We start from the raw sequence: 14,014 nt of genomic DNA on the forward strand, positions 1-14,014 counted from the left end.
AACGCATGTAATCAGTGCTTCTAAATCTTAATTTTAAACTGCATATTTCAATTATTTAATTCACTGTATCTTTAGTTGACGTTCAGTGAAAACCCGAACATACAAATATATTAATTTGCACATCAGTAACACAATCAGAGAAATACTTAATTACATAATAAATCATGATATAGCCAGTCTTACAAAAATACAATACAAACAATTAAAATAACAACATTTAGAATGGTCATATGAGAAAGCACAATTTATTACGTTATTATGAATTTGTGCTGAAGAGTTTCTCTGACGAAAGTGCGTGGACGAATCACAAAGTGTCTTCTGCGCGTGCGTGTGTGTTTAAAAGTTGGCGCGATCTGACTTCATCACATCCCTTTCAGAAATATACTTATCAACCCCATAAAAATCCGTAGGACAGGTAAATATCATTAGTTGTGTTTGTATTTTATTTCCTAACTGATAAAGTTGCCTATTTATCCAAAACTGTGTCTTTAGATTGAGAATAATACAAAACGTGACTGTCCATTGTCGTTTTTGATTTTTTAATATTTAACGTTACACTGATAAAGAAGTGTTTGTGGACCATGATTTATGTCTGTAACGAATCATTTAGACTGAAGGAGTACTGTTAAACGGTGTTTTATGTGTGCAGTGCTGTCTGTCACTGTCAGTCACTAGATTTGTTGTTTGTTGTTGTCGTCGTCGTGTGGCTGTAGCGTTCATATAGAGTTCATCAAGACAAACAAAAATAAAAGAGGAAGAACGAATGATAAAGCCTTCCGTGAAAGCTTTAAAATGTGTGAACATTTCGGCCTAATGGAGAGTAAATATAATTTGAATTGTGTTGCATGGTTGATGCTAAACGGTTTGTTAATGTGCTCTGAGTGTGTGTTTGCTTGGGTTATTGGTGTTTACAGTGGTGGATGTTGCTAATGTGTTCTAGGTGGTAGGTAGGTCGTTGCTACGAATATCTGTCTTGTTCTTAGGGTGTTGTTAGGCGGTTGCTAGGTTACAGTCCTAAGCATGGTCTGTCTTTGAATATATTTATGCTCTTGTTGACCTCTAACGTTAATCTTTTTATCTCCCTTTTAAAGAAATGAATCACTGTGAGCTTGAAGAAGTAACAGAACATATTAACAATAAAATTTCCATGATTAAAAGACTGCTGGAGCTTCGAGCTGTTGGTAAGCTGCATTTATTGTACCGGTCACTAGTGATGCACTGAAATCTTTTTTTCTTTTTTATTTCACAAAAAAAACAAAATTAGTTGTCATTTAGCTAAAAACCGAAAATAAAGTATTACTAATTAAAGGGATAGTTCACCCCCAAATTAAATTTGTCATCATTTATTTACTCACCCTCAAAGATTCCTTTCTTCTGGTGACCACAAACATGTTTACCAGTCAAAACAAGCCAGCAGAGGAGTGCTAATTAAATGTCACGATTTAGGCCCTCCAAAATTAATTTATTTAGCCGTTTCGGCCGAATATTTTGGGTGCCGACATTTTCTGTGCATCTCTTCCCGTTAATCTGAAATAATGAATGAGCTCGTAACTTGACTTATATTTGGTCATTTTTCCAAGTGTGTTCCTTGTTGGTGCTATGATTCGTTACGGTATGTCTCCGTGAATTTTCTTTAGCAAAAGATCCAGACAAACGGGGAACTCTTCTCAAAATCGAGCAAGAAGTCGCTGCCATCAATGAGCTTCTTGATCGCTTTGAGAGATATGTGGGCCAGCAGAGAGACTTGCTGAAGCATTTGAAGGTGTAATATTTTCATTAATATTTATTTTATTTTTCGGATATTCTCTGTAATTGTTACATTTAGTGATGGGAGAATCTGAGCTTTTTCTGAATCAATTGAACCTTTTTTTTTTTGGATTTCAAAAGTGCATATGTTCAAAGCAACATTTTTGCTTCTTTTCTGAGTTTTTTAATCATCTTGCCAATAGGATCTAGAAGGGTTTTTCCAGGAGGACGAACAGGATGCCCATCACCTCAAGAACAACACCCCTCCGCACATGCCCAAAAGAGGCCAACAAGCAGCTCCGCAAGGGTATTTCCTGTTTTTATATCTCTCTATTACCTAACTATCCCTCTGTGGGATGGTGCCTTATTCAGTTTGGTTCATCATTAGGAAACACTACAAAAATCTCAACACACATAAAGCCTGAGCCAGCTTCTGTTTGACTGAAGCTGATGAGTTTGTCTTTTTTTGTCTTCAGTGGAGGACAGGTGGCAGTTCAGAGCAGGCAGACAGATGCGGCCCCCGCCCCTCAGGAACAGGGGCCGCCCAGGAAACCTCCGCGCAACCAGATCAAAGAGATGGAGTTCATTACCGTCCCAGAGTTTGACAGCATACCACCGTGAGTCCTTCCACAACTGTCTAAACAAACTCTGTGAGTAAATAATAGGACAGAACAGTAAACAATAGCTGTGTTGCAAAACCCAGTGAGTCGCCTAACTAGACATCATATTAGGCGGGATCCTGATGTGAAGGCTGTTTCGAAAGGTAGGCTACCTTCTAAGATTATTTTGACAAATCCCAGAATGCACTGCAATGAGTTTTTTAGCAGCATGCTACCACCAAACTCTATAGAGGGCAACAGTGGCGGTCCACTTTTTCAGCGACCTTGGTTCTGGAGGGATTTCTGAAAAGTCTTTGTTTAAGAGTTATAAGCTATGAGCCAAACCAAGCAGCTGCGAGGTGAATTACAACATTACAAACTTTGATTTGAAGCAAAAAATACAACGGTATAAGACTGTACAGCTTTAATGAGGGAAAGAATGCTCCCATGAAGCATTGTGAATGACATAATCAAATTAAAAAAAGATTGCAAAAGATTATTGCATTTTTTTCTTCTCCTAATATTTAAGTAGTTTGAGAACGTATGCTGAATGACTGGATTATGTCATTTGCGGTGCTTCATAGGAGTGGGTGGCGCTAAACAATTCTTTGATTAGTAGAGATGTCTTTGCCGTATCATGGGTGTAGCGGCACAATAAAAACTAACCTAAACCGCTAAGGAACTGAGTGAGGTCTTCTGTGACACGTCATGACTCATGACATCATCCTTGGCACTTGCATCCTGAATTTTATTTTTCATCCATTGAAAACTTCTTGCAAGTTCTGACGATTCTTTAGATTAAAATAATTTGGACATATTGTACAATTAACAAAATGTGTGCTCCCACACTCACCCCATTCTTCCCTGCCAACACACACACAACAGGTGTTTTTACCCCACATAATTAACACTCCCCTTATTCCCATAGTCACATGAAATTTACTTTAAACATTCAGGGTATATGGCTTCTACAATGGCTAATGGTATTTTTCACCAGGAATTCCACTGTTAAATGCTAATTATTTAAAAAATATTAATGGGATAGTTCAGGGGTTTTCAAACTTTTTGTGTGTGTGGACCACCATTTGAAATCAAGAATTTTCGTGGACCACCTCATAATACACATAATAAAATATGTCTACACAGTCCTACCTGAATTAATCCACACCTCTAAATAGGCTAACTAGCACTAAAACTATAACTGGTCATCACATCAGTACAACAAATTTGTTTAAAGACTTTTTTACTGCACACAACCGCTGCCACAAATTTAATTTATTTATTTACTCAAGCGCCCGAGGGCATAATCAGGTTCATTTGAACAACAGGCTTATTTCCATAGCAATGAAGTATGACATCTATACAGTAATAAGAACACTTGGATATAGTCAGCATTTCAAAACCTTTGGCGATTTTAGGGGATTATTAACGTTAATCTTCAGAGTTTTACAAGTCCTCAAACAGTAGGCTTGAGTTTGTCCACTTAACAGCACATCCGCGAAACATTTCAGAAACACGAGATCAAGAAACTAACGTTAACTGGAAATTAAAATAATAACAAGCCTTATTCATTCCATTTATAAACATTTCATTTGATATAGGCCTAAACTGCCTATAAAGGCTATGCATGTGATGTGATAATGAGAACATATTTGCCACTGCCCTATAACTTTGCACATTTAATGAAAACACAGTAGGCCTAATGTTACTCCAGGTTAAAAAATTAAATAAAGTTGTCAAAAGGAAAAGACAGTGAAGTCTATTTGCCAGCACGATATGAATATAATATCCCCCTTTGTCACCCTCCACATCTTTCCCTTCCTCTTTGTATCGTCTGTCTAATATAGGCCTATATTAAAAACAAACAACTAAATAAATGCTCACCTAACCTGTTGCTATCATAGGTATCCATCGATCCATGTTGTGGTTCTGACGACGCTGAGCTTGAACGTCACGGCCGAGCGCCACTAGCCTATTTTAGTAATCACACAACAAACTTGACAATTTAATTGACATTTTATATAAATATAGGCCTACATATTCTTTTTACTTTTTATGGGAATTTCCTGGTAAAATGAAGGTAAAAAAATATATTATTTAAAAAAAAAAATTCACTTTTCACGGACCACCTGCAGTACCCTCACGGACCACAGTTTGGGAATCGCTGGGATAGTTCACCCAAAAATGAAAATTCTGTCATTAATAACTCACCCTCATGTCGTTCCAAACCATTAAGACTTTCATTCATGTTTGGAACACAAATAAAGATCTAAGAGATTTCTGTCCCTCCATAGACAGCTACACAACCTCCACTTTGACACTTAAAAAAGTTCATAAAGAGATTGAGCGGTTTAGTCCAAGTTTTCTGAAAAGATTAGATCGCTTTATATGATGAACAGATTGAAGGGTGAGTAATTAATGACAGAATTTTTATTTTTGGGTGAACTATCCCTTTAAGCAATTGCGTTTTAGACCATACATGGAGGGGTGATTGAGTGCGACCTCAATGCACATGTCTGGTCTTTCTGTATCATGTGAGTGATGTTTTATTATGTTTTACACATGCGCAGTAAGATGAAGTGTCTTCTGACGTTTCAGTGTGGATAAGAAACTTTTGGAAAATGCTTGAAACCGCTAGTGTGGAGGAAGAGCGCTTTGAAACTAAAATGCGATTTTCAAATATATCCGGATAATGTAGACATACTGACCTATGTAGGCATGTGAGTTCAAAGGAGGAGAGTTCACTAGGTTTTGGAATAAGAATGCCACGATTGACCAATCAGAGTCAAGTATCCCAAAGAACAGTTGTTATGAGGTTTTGTTTTAGCATCTTTCAAAAATGTTTGCAAAAATTCGCATGCAATTTATTGAAGTTTCTCCAACTTCACTTGTGCCGTCACAGGTACATGAAAGGCCGTGTGACGTACGACCAGCTGAACGCGGCGGTCCAAAGCATCAACGCAGCTGTGACGTCAAAATATAAGATCCTCCATCAGTCTGTCAAAACCCTGAACAACGTGTCCCGCACGCTCCACCAGCGCTTCAAAGACCAAGAGACAAAGGACACCAAGGGTATCACAGTTTTATCTGTCTGTCTGTTCTGGAGCCGCAGGTCAAGGCTTATCTGACCTCATTTAGCTCTGCAGTCCATCATGTATTAACAGTCTTGTCATATCAAGACTTGAGAGTTAACTGTTTGCTCCAAAAAACTATTAACGCCACGGGAGCATGAACATTACATGACTGAGGTCATTTATCCTGGTCTGGTATTTAATAAGCTCTTATAGGCTGAAAGAGGTAATCCATCAACTCTTTCTGCGTCCCACAGGTCAGTTTTTCATCGTGGAGCAAGACATCAGAGAGTTCACCCAGCTGAAGGTGGACAAACGGTTTGTGGGCATGTTGAACATGTTACGCCACTGCCAGCGTCTGAAGGAGGTCCGAGGCGGTGGTCTCACACGCTTCATCCTGCTCTAAGGGTCATGGACGCCCACATCTACATCACATCGCTTTCAATGGAGTTTTAAAAGGCACTGTGCACTAAAGGATGTGTTTGTTTGAGAGCTGTTTGCTGTGGAATGAACTTCAGTATCCAAATTGTTTGCCAAATCATCCTCATGTACATTAATTACGTTTGCAGGCCTAAAACCTGACAGAGAGATGGATTTATGTGTAAAATACGTTCTGTTATTGCCTGAAGAATCTTTCACATTTTGTTCTACAACATAAATTATACAGTACGCAGTCAAACATCAAATGCTAAAACCGTTGTGCGCTCAATTTTGTTAATAATTCATGAATTCACATTTGAGGTATAACTTTGTGTAATTTATGTTCCAGTACAAAAACTCATTATTTTGCTGAACAAACTTCTCTTCAATCAATGTCAACAACAGACTTAATTTACTCATAAATCCTGTTCTGAAAACCCAGGAGCACCACAGGGCGAATTTGCATTCTGGGGTCAACCTACAAACTGGCTTTGTGGATACACAGTTGATGATGTAGATGGGTCACTTTATCTGTGATGATGAAATTATAAATTGATTGCTGTATTATTTATATTGGTGGAAAGTGGAAAAATATTGGAGCTCAAATAAAATTGCAGTATTGGTAACCTCATCTCAAATGTCAGTGTCATTTCAAAAAACGGTGAGATTGCTGTATTGACATTTTAGTATTATTAATTTTTGAGACAAAAGAAGCAGCTTCAGTTAACAGTACCCGAGGGACGTGTGAAGATGAGTGAGTCCTTAACTTTACTCCGTTTTCTCACCAAAAACTCAACCAAGCATGGAAAGTTACACATCAACCGTAAGTTAGACATTTTTTGTTCTTGCTTTGTCATCGTCATTAGCTTAGAAAGACGTCAAGAAGACTAGTGAGAGAATGTAGAGTACGCTGCACTTGCACATACAATGACGGATGCTTTAAGACAACTGGTACGCTAACTGTTAAATTACATGATGATTTTGTTGTCCTGTTTTCACAAAAATCTTTAATTTTTTTGCAGGCAAGAAGTCCAGTGCTCTTTGCAGCCATTTTCATAGCAGGAATAGGAGGGACCTTCCAATATGGCTTCCATATCTCTGTCCTGAACTCGCCATCACTTGTAAGTACCTGCTTGTTTGGTTATAAAGTGTCTTAGGGTGATTTACTGTCTCTTGAGCTGCAAATAGGGCGGTTGGAGGCAATCAGTATTAATCACATGCATTTCTGCTGCTGTCTTGAGATGGGACATTCCCAAAGAATCAATACATATCAGAGCTTATGAGTTCAATAAAATGAAATGAATGGCATAATCAACTGAGGCTTGTGCTTACATTGCAAGTTTATTAAAGAGCTGGTGAACAGCACCTGCCAGCAGCGTTATGGCCACTCTCTTGAGCCGTGGGAGCTGTCGCTCATCTGGTCCTTCATTGTGTCCATTTACTGCATCGGAGGACTGGCCGGAACCCTGTATGCTGGACGTCTGGCAGGCGTCTACGGAAGGTACTGGAAGTGCAGTCAGGTCATCGTCTGATGCTGAATGAAGTTGCTTACTGGGGATAGTTCAGCTTAAAATATAAGATATTTTAGTATTTTGGCCATATAATGAAAGTTAATGGGGTTCATTGTGGTTTTGCATGATATTTATTTGATCAAAAACACAGTAAAACAGTAATATTGTAAAAAAGAAAAGTGTGTGTGTGTATATATATATATATATATATATATATATATATATATATATATATATATATATATGTATATATGTATGTATATGTGTGTGTGTGTGTATATATATAGCTAACAATTTTTGGTTTCCAGGATGTCTTGGGTTGCAAAATATTAACCTTGTGTAAACTAGGTTGATTTTCAGGATCCTAACATGGATCCATCCACAGCCCTTTATTCTGTATTTTAAGAAGCAACTTTTGTATCAAACATTTTTAGCATGTGAATAAATGACCAAATGGGAGCAATTCAATGAGCAACGTGGGCCTTTAATTCCAGAATTGTCCTGAAATAATGCTAACATAAAGCCACAGATATTTCTTTAAGCCAGTCTGTCCTAGATTAAGCCTCTTCAGTGTTATGTTCTGTTCCTGTAACCCAGCTGGCAGAGCAAAACATTTCAAATGTAAACACTCTGGCTCATTTTAATATTTCTTAAAGGGATAGTCCACCCAAAAATGAAAATTGTATCATCATTTAGTCAACCATATGGTGTTACAAACCTGAATAAATGTATTTTTCTTCCACAGAAAAAAAAAAAAGATATTTAGCAGAATGTCCATGCTGCTCTTTCCCATACAATGAACAGTGACCAGGAGATGAACAGCTCCAAAAATGACTAAATGCACTATAAGAGTAGTCTATATGTGACTTGTGCACTATATTGTTCATGTATGGCTTCGAAAAACTTAAAACATGGTGCATATAGACTACATTTATAATGTTTTTGGAGCCTTAACAGCCCCTGCTCATCATTCACTTTCATTAAATGGCAAAGAGCATGAACATTCTGCCAAACATCTCTTTTTGTGTGTGAATAAAGAAAAAAATCTTACGCATTAAACATTTTGCTGGACTGTAATACTTCTACCCATTTGAATTCTTATTTAGTTGTATCTTTTAATAACTAAACCTGGCCCTCGCCATGAACATAGCCATAGAAGTTGGCATGGTGTTAAAAAGGGAAAGAAAAAAAATCACACGGATTTGGAGTGACATGAAAATGACCATTTTTATTTTTGGTAACCATTGCATTTTAGGTCAATTTTAAGTATTTAAATTCTTCTAGAAGGAGTAGCAACTAAGTGTGTTTGCACAGTGTGTGTTTTTAACCCTTCACAGGAAGAGAACTCTGCTTTTGAACAATGTGGTGGCAATCTGTGGAGCTGTCCTGATGTTGTTGAGTAAAACCGCCCTCTCGTTTGAGATGATCATGGTGGGACGCGTCCTATACGGCCTCAACGCTGGTGCGTTGGAAAAATCTGTACATGTATTGTCTGTTTTGTGATGTGCTGTGTTTCTATATAAACTACTTGAGTGATGTCTGCGCAGGTGTGAGTTTGACTGTCCACACCATGTATATATTGGAGTGCGCCCCCAAGAGGCTGCGTGGGATGGTTGGCGTGTCTGTGGCCTCTTTTGTCTCATTGGGGAAGTTCTTCGGTCAGCTGCTTGGGATTAGGTGGGTCATTAACAGCAGGTTCATCTTCCTGTAGCATTTTCTGTTACTTTCGCTGTCCACGTGTTAATCAAATGAACACGTCTTCGTCATACATTTTAAAGATTTGAACTCTGGTTTTGCGTGTGACTTGTGTGTGTGTGTGTGTGTGTGTCAGCGAGGTGTTAGGCACTGAGGAGCGCTGGATCTGGCTGCTGGCCTTCAGTGGGGCGGCTGGGCTCCTGCAGATGCTAACTCTGCCCTTTCTCCCAGAGTCCCCGCGGTACCTCCTGCTGGAGAAGGCAGACAAACACGGCTGTGAGACGGGTCAGAACCACAGACTCCTTCTGTGACATTTACACATACACTACCGGTTAAATGTTAGATTTTAACGTCTTTGAAATAAGTCTCTTATGTTCACCAATTCTATAAAATACAGTAAAAAAACAGTAATATTGTGAAATATTATTACAATTTAAAATAAATCTTTTCTATTTGAATATATTTAAAAAGGTAATTTATGTTCAGCATCATTACTCCAGTCTTCAATGTCACATGGTCCCTCAGAAATCATTTTATTTGCTGCTCATTTATCAATTATTATCATTGTTCAATTATTAATAGTGGTTCTTATTATCAGTTTTGAAAACAGTTTTTTTTTTTTTTTTTTTGGAAACCACAATACTTTCAGGATTCTTTGATGAATAGAAAATTCAAAAGAACAGCATATATTTGAAATAGAAACATTTAAAATAGTTTTGTATATTTTATGTACTGCTATTTTGTAACATTATACATTTCATAACTGTCACTTTTTATCAAAGTATTAATTTCTTTTTCTTTAATCTTACTTACCCCAAACTTCTGAATAGTGTATCAGGGTTTCCACAAGCATATTAAGCAACAAAAACAGTTTTCAACATTAATAATAATAAATGTTTCATGCACAGCAAATTAGCATATTAGAATGATTTCTGAAGGGTCATGTGACACTAGCTATGTTTCCATCCACCTATTTTTATGCGCGTTTTGGGATATCGCATAAAAAACGCTGGATGGAAACGTCAAGAAAAATAAATAAATAATTAATCACGAATTAAAAGTCGAATAAACTTTTTATCCGATAAGAAATCATGCGCATAAACTACGATGGAAACAGAGTTACCAAATAAATTCCTTGATGCGTATCGATAGTTTGCGATGGGACGGCATAGCTGGACTAACCAGCGGAACGATCTCATTGCGCAGAATCTGAAAATGTTGTTTTGGTCGTTCTGAAATGCCTGAGCAAAGTGAAAAACGGTGCTTTATTTGCAAATGTTTTATGCGATATTCCAATTTAAAGTTCCAATTTGGAGTTATGATGCTGAAAATTCAGCTTTGATCACAGGAATAAATGACATTTTAAAATATATTTGAATATAATTATTCTAAATTGAAATAAAATGTCACAATATTACTGTTTTACTGTATTTTGTTTATTAAAATAAATGAAGCCTTGGTGAAGCCTTTTTCAAAACATTAAAAAAAATCTTACCAACCCCAAACTTTTAATCGATCGGCAAACGCTTCCCAAGCCAAAGTGTGTCAAAACAGTATTTGTATCACGTTCTCTTAAATTTGAGTGTGTATTCTGTCAAGTTGTTTGACAATGTTTGTTACGGCCCAGCTCTGCGCAGGCTGTGGGGGGCTGAAATGGACCCTGGACCAGAGATGGAGGAGATGTTGGCTGAACACACCACCCTGAAGGGAGTGAAGATCCAGGGGCTCATGGACCTCTTCCTCGACCACAACGTCCGCTGGCAGCTCCTCACCATCCTCGTCACGTTCGTCACTCTGCAGCTCTGCGGCATCAATGCTGTGAGTCACAGGAAAGACACGGAGCCGCCCGCACCTGCTCAATCCAAAAATGATTGAATCGAGAACGCTTATTTTGTCAAAACGCACCGCTACATTCCACAATCTGCTCAGGAAATTGACTTCACACAGCACAGAAAACACATTACCAGAATTGCCTTCCCCCCCATTCTTCTTTTTAAAGAAAGCCACCGTAATTATTTTCATCATTCAGTTTCAAAGATGAATAATAGAATTTAAAGGTATTGGTGTTCATATGGCCTGTGATTGATGTCTTTGCAGGTCTATCTCTATTCGTTTGATGTGTTTCAAGCTGCCGGTATTGCCAAGGAGAGCCTGCGCTACGCCGCCTTAGGGACAGGCCTGTGTGAAGTCTCCACCTCCATTGCCTGCGTGAGCCGCTCTTCACCACCTCAACCTCAAAACATGATGTGACCTGGTTTAAAGGAAGCTTCTGTTGGTTTTGTGTGGTTGTTTACTGTGCTATTTTTATCCAGGTGCTGATCATTGAGAGTACAGGGAAGAGAGTGCTTCTCTTTAGGGGTTACCTGTGCATGGCGGCCTCACTTGCCCTGCTCACACTCACTCTTTACCTCCAGGTTTGGTTATTTTTTTTAATTATGCAATCGTGCAATTATATACATTGTGTGGTTAATTTTTGAATGAGAATTCAAATGATAGTTTGTGTGTATGGCTAATAATTCAGTTATTAACAAGAAAAGCGCTGCTTGTGCAGCTACATTTAAAGGAGTCAGCATTTACTTAGTCTCATTCCAAAGCCATATGAGAAAGAGATGTTTGCAGAATATCCAGCTGCTCTTTTCATATAATGGCTAAAAATAATGTCAAAAATGACAAAAAGCATCATGAAAGTACCTTATAAGTAGTTTAAAAAAAAAAAGTCTTCGCCACAGCTTTTTAAATCTCAGGTGGCTGTTTTTCATATAATGAAACCGAATGGCGAATGTCTTTTAATTAATTGATTTCCTTTTTTTTGAGGAATGGGCTAAATTTAAGTTGTTATTCACAAAAAACCTTCACCACAACTCTCAAATGTCAAGGTGATAATTTTGTAAAATGGGGGTGAATGGGGACTGCAGATGTCAAGCTTTAAAAATGACAAAAATAATGTGATAAAAGTACAATAAAGGTAGTACAGATATAAGCTTTATTCCATGCTTTCTGTGATCACATGATTGTTCTGTTGAGGAACAGACACAATTTAACGCATTATTCACAGAAAACCTTATCCACATATTTTGCATTTCATTGAAGAAAGAATGTCATAAAGTGAATTATTTCTTAAAGACAAATCAGGTAAAATAACAATTGAGGTACACATTAAAGAAAAACGAATTAATGAGCATTAAATGAGCAGTTTATATGGGTACTGTATACATGAAGCTGTTGATGAGATTGGATATGTCTGACTCTGTTATAGAACTTTGTATCCTGGATGCCATATTGCAGCATTGTCCTTATTTTCACCTACATTTTCTTCTTCTCTAGCGGGCCAGGTACATCCACACATTTTTCTGACGTTCAGAGTGCATTTCAGACTCATGTTTGTGGCTCTATGGCCTCAAAAATACTCTTGTGAATTCTCTCTTCCACAGCCGGGGTGACCGCATCACTTCCTGGTGAGATTTTCACACAGTCTTATAAACCTCCAGCGTTCATGGTGGCTTGCATCCTCAACTGGGTCGGGCTCTTTCTAGTGGGCATGTTGTTTCCTCTTATGGTGGTGAGCTGGTCCGCCTCAATCATTTTATGACCCATTTTTTGCTTAGAATTTACACATGCAAAAATTGTACATAATTTTAAACATTTTTCAAATGTAATCTCACATGAGATGAAGACTCCACTCGTATTTAGTAGCCTTATTAAAACCCTTTTTATTTTACATGGAGTGGGTCTCCTTATGGAGGCTGCCATTTTTAGATCACATGACCAGTTTAATACTACTCAACTTTATTTGGTTACTACTCTTGTTACCCAACACTTTCACTTGAAGAATAAATTAATTATGGCTTAATGTGAACAGTGCATTTCATCAGTGGAATCTGAAACTGAAAACTGAAGGGTGCTTTTACATACACCCACACCACTAGGTGTCAGTATAAGTGCAAGATGACATAAACCAAAAAATATAAAGTACACTTTTGAAAACATGCCTATTTGCGCTATTAGTTTTTTTTCTTAACTAATGTATTTCTCCATTGCAGGAGCATTTGGATTATTTTTGCTTCCTCGTATTTTTTGTGTTCTGCTTCTTCTCTGGTGTTTTTGTGTGGTTCCACGTGCCTGAGACAAAGAATAAAACTGTTCTGGAGATCTCCGAAGACTTTAAGAGAATGCACCAGAAACGCAGATACTCACTACAGTCCAAACTGAGCTCAATACACATCAACAACATACAAACTGACATATCTACCAAGCTTTAGCACCAGAATTAGTCATGTAGTTAAATCAGAAGCTGACCAATAAAAAGTCATCTTACACCCAATATCCACTTCTTGTTTTGATGGCTGATGACTCTGTGATCTGTTTGGCTATTCTGTTGGTGACATCTAGTGTGTTAAACTGTAAGCCACATCACATTTTTTAACTCAAAAATCTAATTTTAATTAGAGGCGAACTGAATGTTGAATCAATATGTTTGTACTTTGTCACGCCGAGAGACACCAATTCAGGTTTGGCCTGATACAGTTGTTGTGCTGCAATGACTTTATTGACATTGTTCCTTGGATAGTTCAGTAGTGATTAGTAAGGCTTGAGTATCAGTCCTCAGAGGTGTGTTGACCTCTTACCACACGCCATAAAACTATCAAATAAAAAAATTGGACTCCACCAAAATGACTGTATAATTGAAAATTAAACAGAAAATTGCTTTATTGTTTCTGCCAAGTGGCTGTTTTATCCTTAAATATTATACAATTTATTTGAATTACATATTCTCTAAAACCATCACATTCTTTACTTAAAAAAAAAAAAAGAACATTTAGGATTTAAAATGTTCTACATTTAAAAGTGGGTTAAAGGTCTGGTTCACCCATAAAAACCAGAAGAAATTTTGCTTCTGTATAACACACAATAAGATATTGTAAAGAATGTTAAAAACCAAAAACTTTTGGCTAAAATTGACTTCATTATGGAC

At 37.5% G+C, this 14,014-nt stretch overlaps 2 protein-coding genes across 2 annotated transcripts; both read left to right on the forward strand.

The window, feature by feature from the left end:
* The first annotated feature begins 290 nt into the window (after positions 1-290).
* ska1 (spindle and kinetochore associated complex subunit 1) lies at positions 291-6,467 on the forward strand. Its single transcript, XM_056253284.1, has 7 exons — positions 291-415; positions 1,092-1,181; positions 1,638-1,762; positions 1,950-2,053; positions 2,223-2,363; positions 5,248-5,417; positions 5,674-6,467. Exons 2-7 carry the CDS (start codon positions 1,094-1,096, stop codon positions 5,820-5,822), a joined length of 777 nt encoding a protein of 258 aa, XP_056109259.1. The 5' UTR covers positions 291-415; positions 1,092-1,093; the 3' UTR covers positions 5,823-6,467.
* Positions 6,468-6,736: 269 nt separating this feature from the next.
* On the forward strand, positions 6,737-13,363 carry slc2a11l (solute carrier family 2 member 11, like). The gene is made up of 12 exons (XM_056253285.1): positions 6,737-6,787; positions 6,859-6,957; positions 7,177-7,337; positions 8,685-8,809; positions 8,895-9,024; positions 9,179-9,327; positions 10,670-10,860; positions 11,140-11,250; positions 11,355-11,456; positions 12,299-12,374; positions 12,474-12,601; positions 13,083-13,363. Exons 1-12 carry the CDS (start codon positions 6,764-6,766, stop codon positions 13,299-13,301), a joined length of 1,515 nt encoding a protein of 504 aa, XP_056109260.1. The 5' UTR covers positions 6,737-6,763; the 3' UTR covers positions 13,302-13,363.
* Positions 13,364-14,014: the final 651 nt, after the last annotated feature.

Source organism: Rhinichthys klamathensis, unplaced genomic scaffold (assembly GCF_029890125.1).
Source record: "Rhinichthys klamathensis goyatoka isolate OS25496 unplaced genomic scaffold, OSU_Roscu_1.1 h1tg000104l_1, whole genome shotgun sequence".
NCBI classification, from domain to species: Eukaryota; Metazoa; Chordata; class Actinopteri; order Cypriniformes; family Leuciscidae; genus Rhinichthys; species Rhinichthys klamathensis.